The 6,728-nt window shown below is 62.5% G+C and overlaps 1 protein-coding gene across 18 annotated transcripts in view; it reads right to left on the reverse strand.

Moving 5' to 3' along the window:
* CACNA1G (calcium voltage-gated channel subunit alpha1 G) overlaps positions 1-5,383 on the reverse strand; it is a 150,799-nt gene extending 145,416 nt beyond the window's left edge. For 12 of the 18 annotated variants that reach the window (XM_052807441.1, XM_052807438.1, XM_052807439.1 and 9 more), the window contains exon 1: positions 4,691-5,381. In XM_052807441.1, the coding sequence (XP_052663401.1) occupies positions 4,691-4,932 (242 nt within the window). In that variant the 5' untranslated portion in view covers positions 4,933-5,381. Of the gene's footprint in view, positions 1-4,690 lie in introns of all 18 variants that reach the window. The other 6 variants (XM_052807431.1, XM_052807442.1, XM_052807432.1 and 3 more) reach the window with 2 other exon arrangements.
* Positions 5,384-6,728: the final 1,345 nt, after the last annotated feature.

Here is a 6,728-nt window from a genome sequence, read left to right on the forward strand (position 1 = left end):
TAACCCTGTGCTACAGCTGAACCCTTCAAACAGCAGCACGTGCAGTGCCCGGCTCTCCCCATGAGCTGGCACAGCCGAGGAGGGGACGAGGACCCCGAGCACCCACGGAGGTGACGGGGGTTTCTGCTCGCACCGTGGGCATTCCCATGGGAACGCTTTGGGAGGCACCGCAGGGGCTGGGAAGCCCAAACCGCAGTACAGCTCAGCGGGTTCGGTTCTCGTCCTCACCAAGCAGGAGGCTCCTTGCCCCGGTGCAGTCGGACACACAGACGTGTCCCTCCAGGACAGCCGGATCCAGCCAGGCCGATGCAGAGCGGTGCTGGCACACGGACCCACGGGGCTCGAAGCGAGCTCAACGGGCGAGAGCTGACCGGCCCCCTCGGTGGGGCCAGCGCTGCCTTCCACGATGCACCGAGCTCCAGCACGGCGGCTCCAGCCGTCCCGTGAGCCAGCCCAGCGCAGACCTCAGCTATGCCTTGGCATGAGGCCCCGAGGGCTCCGGGCCCGCTCCTGGAGGCCGCCGGCCATCCGCAGCTCTGCCGACTTTCAACGAGAGCTGGGGGCACTCGGCAGCTCCCCAGGACCGAGCCTTTGATCATCCACCTCTCGCTAATGGGAAGCGAGCGGAGCTGTGCGAGGCAGCTGCTGGAAGAGCCCTCTGGGTTTTATTGCAGACCAAAGGCAGAAGGCAGGGCTGGTTGCCGTGACCGGATCAGAGACGCATTTCTTTCCTAAAGCCATTTTTGAAACCCAAATCCCGAGGACCATGCACGGGAGCAGCCAGGCGAGATGGGAGCACTCCTCCCAGCGCCATCCAAACCCACCCTCCCCAGTGAGGGCATTCACGGGGCTGCCCTTCACCCTCCGAACCGGGACGAAAAGATGGGATTTCAACCAATTTGGGGGTGTCTCCCCAGAACAGCACCTTTCAGCAGCTTTTTGCAGCCCCCCCATTGCCGGTGTGCTGCTCTCCAGGCAGCAGCACTCTGCAGGCAGACACTGCGCGGGGGAAGAGGCAGATTTCAGTACTACAATAGAGATCACAGGCCCTTTCAGTTACACTGTTATTTTCCTATTCAGAGCTCTTAACACCAAGCGGTAGCATCCTCCCCACTTTCTCCATCCCCGCTCTTCAATCATTCCGCAGGTCTCAAGAAATAGCCTCGTTTCTTGTCTCTGATCAGAGAAGCAGCCTGGCACAGACCCTGCTACAGCCTTTCATCCTCCCAGCCTTCATGGTGCTTTTATTTTATAAGTGAAAGTCAAGTAACCAGCTTGCCTCCTCTTTTCTCCCCCCCCCCTCAGAAATGCCAGCTTCTCCTCTCACTGCCTTGCCAGCACGTACACCAGGACACCCTGCCTGTCACCGCAGCCCTTCCCAACCCTGAGTCCGTGGGTCCTTCGCTGTGACCATTAAACACGTCCCACCCACGCTCCTGCTCCTTCCCTTTTGACCCAGGTGGTCCTCACCCAGGGCAGAGCCTTTCCTCCCAGAGCCAATGGGAACATGCGGGTGGGAAACCAGGCTCATGCCTCCCGGGTCCTTGCAGCACCCAGAGAGTTTTTTGCTCAAAGACCACAATGGAGTGGAGGGGGAGGACAGCTTGGCAGGGCTGATACAGTTTTAGGGTTAAAAACCCAAGATTTCAGGTGCTGGAGTATTTCTGGATCAGGACAAGCTTCATGACCTCTTTCTAGTCCTAAGGGAGAGGAGGAGCAGGAGAGCAGCACAGGTCCACCTGCCTCTGCTCCAGACAGCAAGGGAGAAGCCTCCCTGGCCCAGGCAGAAGATGCTCTGACTGGAAACACAGTAGAAAAGACCAACAAACCACCTCGACAGGACTTTGCATCCTTGGTGGACACTTGGCACATCAACTGCCACTCTCCCCCTAAGCCCGCATCCCAGCCTTGGCTACCACGGTCACACAAGCTTCCTGGACAGGGATGGAGCGCAGCATCCCAGGAGCTCCAGCTGCACCCCGGGGGCACAAGCTGCCCTTCCCGGGGCAGGCGAGGGAGCTGCGGGTGCAGGAGCAGCTCCAGCACCTCCTCCCAACACCTCGTCAGCAGCAAAGTTTATCAGCCAGATTAGCCCACTGCAGACCCGCTTTACCAAGCCAGCAAGCCGTGCACCTCCACAGGCACAGCTCAAACAAGAGCCTTCCCATCCAATTTCTTCATGGGCAGCCAGCCTCACGCATGGAAAGGTAAAAACCACCCAAGAGAGCGGCAGAAGCCAGTGAAAGCCCCAAACCCCCGGGGGCCGGGGCAGGATTCACCAGCCACGTGAGCCCAAGCGCTGTCACTCCTCTCCAGGGCAGCTGGTGGCAACAAAGACTTTCCAGCGACGTGATTATACGGTTTTAGCACCGGAGCATGATTCCTAGAAGATTACGGCCTGAGAAGGGCCACTTTACTGGCCCACCACACTAAAGGGAAAAAATAAAAGTAATAAATATAAACAAGCAATGGCTCAGCTCCGGCACTCGGGCTGCAGAGAGCCAAAGGGACAAGCAAGATGCTGCTCTGCTGAACGGCCCAGCAAGCGATGGGACGCAGTGTGGGTGCCAAGCTGGCCACTGCCTTCCTCTCATCTGCAGGCTGAACTGCTTTTTTTGTGTTGTTTTTAAATAAACTCCCCCAATTCTGGGTCAGTGACCCTGAAAACAAACAGCCACATGCAGACACACGACTCGGAGACCCACAGCATCGTCCCCTGTGGCCCCAGGGCTCCCAGCAAGTGCCTTTCTCTGTCAGTAATGAGTGAAAAATTAGCGACAAGGAAAATCCCAGCTTGCAGGGCTGCACCTAATGCTCATCCCCTGCTCGCAGCAGAGCTTGCAGGTGCCCACAATACCACTAATTTTCCAAGGACAAAAGTTAATCTGCTTGTATGTGCAGCCACAGAGGAGAATACGCATTTCAAGCCATTATCGGGGTGGGGGATTTTACTGAAAACAACTAAGAACATGCAGGTGTTAACACCTGCTTCAAAACAGCATCATTAGGAAGGAAAAGGAAAAAAAAAGAAAGACTTGAAAACATATTTAAGCCAGCAATCATAAATTAATATTAGTCATAGTAGGCAACAAGAACACACTGACTTGCAGCCTGTCATTAGTATTTCTTCCCAAAACAGAAGGCTTCACAAAGTTGCAAGATTTCCTAAGATGCTTAAATAAATGCAGCTTTGAACTGTTCAGCTGGTGTGAAAGAGATTTGGGGGAAACTGCCAGGAGTATTCATGACTGGGAAAAGAAATCTTGTTTTTCCCCTCCTGGGGGACATTTTAGGAAAGGCAGCAGCCTGTTTATCAGATAAATTATTGCTGAAGCTCAAGTAAAACAATATTCGCAACTCTGGCAGACCCTTGCCACTCTTCCTGGGCACACCGACCTCAGCTGAAATGTAATTCCTAACAGTTCCCACACACCAGGAGCGGAGGAGGACTCGCACAGGATATTCTGGCCCTCTACACCATGTAACATGTCCTCCCGGCTACTGCACAGCCTCTCCCACTCCAGATGTGGGTTCGCTGCCCATACATACTCGCCTGCCTTTTGCACAGGCAGAGCGGCTCGGACCCGGTAACTTGCCGCTCAGCCGGGCAGCGGCTGCCTCTCCCACACCAGCCCCTACTGGAAGCCACATCGCTTCGCTTTATTTCATTTCGGGTTTTTGTTTCTGCAAATAATAAATGGAACTGGAGTTTGGGGATGGTAAAACACTTGCAATGCTACAGTGTGCTGGTTGCAACTCAACTCCAGGGGAGGCTTTAAAGGCACCGAGACCATGGCAAGAAGCAATTTTTCTATTGTCTTTTCTATTTCTTTTTTTTTTTCCCCCTCTTCTTTTGAAAGCTTAAACTTGACTAAAGCAGCTCGGACACAGAGCCTGTGCTGGAGCAGACAGGGAGTTTGGAAGGAGACCAGACACCTTTGTGGGGTCACAGCTTACCCCAGGACCTGGCGAGCGGCAGCCCTTGGCTGATGCACGCCCCGGGGACCGTAATCCCCGCCTGGCCCGGACCCCTCCAAGCAAGGAGCATCCCCCAGGACACTGCAGAGAGCGGGCCCTTCAGCCGGCCTCGCATGCCGTGAATTATTTAGGGACCCTGGAGCTGGGCAGCAAACCAAACCCCCAGCACCACTGCCTCCCCCCAGATTGCACCCCCCTTAAAACCTTCTGGGAAGGGACCGGGGAGCCTAAAACTGGTGAGAAACGGGGTCAGGGAGGACAATGGTTCTGCAGGGGAGGGGAGACTGGGGTTCGGCTCCCTCGGTGTGCCGGGGGGAGCGGGGACACGGGAGGCCGGCCGATCCCCGGGGCAGGAAGGGCCGCCCGGGGCTCCCGCTCCGACTCCCGGTGAAGCGGCGCGGCGGAGCCCGCGGGAGCCGGGGCATGGCGGCGGGGCGGCCGGGAGAGGGGAGCCCCGCACCCCGGCGGGGAGCACCGAGCCCCCTGCAACAGCCCGGAAAACTTCCCGGCCGGGCAGCGGGGAGGGGGGCGAGCACCGCCCGGGTTCCCCCCCCCCCCTCCACCCGGGGAACGGAGGGTGATGGATCCCCCCAAACCCCGGCTCCTTCCCCATCATCCAGCGGGCTCCAGCCGGGAGATGCCCGCCGCTCCGGGGGGGGTGGGGAGGGGGGCCGCGGGGCTTACCTCGCCGCCGAGCACCTGCAAAGGATACGGGTTACAGACCAGCCGGAGGCACCAGCTCCGCGGCCGGCTCTCCTGGCTCAGGTAGAAGAAGACGACGGGGGCCAGCGCCGGGTAGGGCAGCGCCTCCGCCTCCGAGTCACCGCTGCCCGCCTCCCTGTCCCCCGGCCCCGGGCGGCCCCCGGCCCCGGACAGGTCATTAAGGCGGATGAAAGTCTTGGCTCTGCCCGGCTCCGGCTCCTCCTCGGCCGCTCGCGGTCCATCCTCGTCCATCCTCCGGCCGGCGGCCCCGGGGGGAGCCGGGACGACGCGGGGCGAGCCGGGGGGGCGCCTAGCGGGGCGCGGCCATGGCGGGGCCGGGGGGCTGGGGGCTGCGGCGGGGCGGCTTCAGCGCCGGGGTGGCATGGCCGGGCGAGCCGCTGCCTCGCCCCCCGCCGGGGCCGGGGCCGGGCCGCCCCCCTCGCCCTGCCCTGCCGTCTGCGGGCTCCGTAGCTCCTCCTCGCCGTGCCTCCGGGGGCCCGAGCCGGGCGAGCCGCGGGCAGGGAGGCGGCGGCGGGGCGGCCCCCCCGCTGCCGGTGCTGGCCCCCACCCGCGGGGCGGGCCGCCTTAGCGGCTCTGCCTGCCCCCTCCGCGCCCCAACATCTGCCCGGGGCGGGGGGTGCTGCCCGGGGCCGGGCGGCGGAGGATGCTCCCGCGGGCGGCCGCGCCGAGCCGAGCGCTCCGCACAGCTGGATCCCTCACTCCAACTTCAAGTCCCGGCTCCTCCTCCCCCCGCCGCCAATGGGGGCTCGTTCCCGGCCCCTCCGCGTCTCCCCATTGGCTGTCGCGGCTGTCCGTCCGGGTAGCACAGCTGGACGGGCAGGCACGGTCCCCCGGGCTGGACGGGGCGCACCCGCCCGGTGCTGCCCGGCTGGGGGTCGGGGCCGGTCACCCCTTGCCGGGGGGGTGGGGGGGGGGGAGGAGAACCTGCAGCGCCGAGCTCTGGAGACGGGGCTGCGGGGAAGCCCTGCACTGCGTTCGACAGAAGCAGCCCCCGGTGGGACCCACTGCAGCACCGGGAGAGGGGGAAGCCGATAAGCGGCAAGGGGGGGAGGAGGGGAAGATGATGGGGCAGGGGGAGACCGACCCGGCTCGGCCCCTCCTGCCGGGGGGCAGGACCCCCAGGCGAGGGAGGCCCACCGGGGCCAAGGTGCCGAGGGCAGCAGGAGCCGGTACCGGGAGGGAGGCGTATGCCAGCTGCAGCCCCCGGTACCTCGGGATTCAGCGCCCTCCCGAGTGCCGCGGCTCCGCTCCTCGCTGCTACGCCGGCGAGTCCTGCCCGAGATCCTCGCCCTGCTGCAGGGCAATGGGCGGCTTCCCCCCCGCCGTGTCCCCCCACCGCTTGCGAGCGGAGACAGCGCTGCTGGACTCGGCGCATGTGGGGCACGGCCGGGTGCCCCCCAGCCCCCAGCTCTTTGCGAGGGGCCACCCCGTCTGGAGCAGGTCGCCCCTGGGCTGGGCGGGGGGCACGATCCCGGCCAGCAGGTCCCAGGAGAGCGGGACCCCGAGTGGGGGGGGGGGGGGGAGACGGACACACGACCCGCCACCCCCCAACCGTGGGAGCAGCGGGTACCCCCGGTCCCCCCCGCTCGGAGGACGCGGCCGGAGCTCCCTCTGCCGGTGCAACTCTCGGCCGCGACGGGAGCCGGCCCCGACGGCGGGGACCTCGCCGCAAGCATCCCCCGGGGCGGGGGGGGACGGGACACGGCCCCGAGCGCGGGGCACGCCACGCTGGGCGCTCCCGGCCACGGCACAAGCCAGGGACCTTCTTTCAGCAGGGCCAGAGGAAAGGATTTTCTGCAGGCATCACTCATTTTGAGCACAGGCATCCCACAGGCTGAGCCAAGGCCCAGTTTTTAAATGCTTAAGATTTCTTGCCACTTTAGAAACAGCTTTCTCACCTTTCCACAGTAGCCTCCCACATCATATATATATATGTATATGAGCATCCCCTTCCCAAGAGCTCCAGCTAGCTCAAAATCACCTGCGAGAGCAATAGGAAGATGCTCTTGTCTGACCCAAAATGCCTT

The sequence above is a fragment of the Harpia harpyja genome, chromosome 14, assembly GCF_026419915.1.
Source record: "Harpia harpyja isolate bHarHar1 chromosome 14, bHarHar1 primary haplotype, whole genome shotgun sequence".
Lineage (NCBI taxonomy): Eukaryota > Metazoa > Chordata > Aves > Accipitriformes > Accipitridae > Harpia > Harpia harpyja.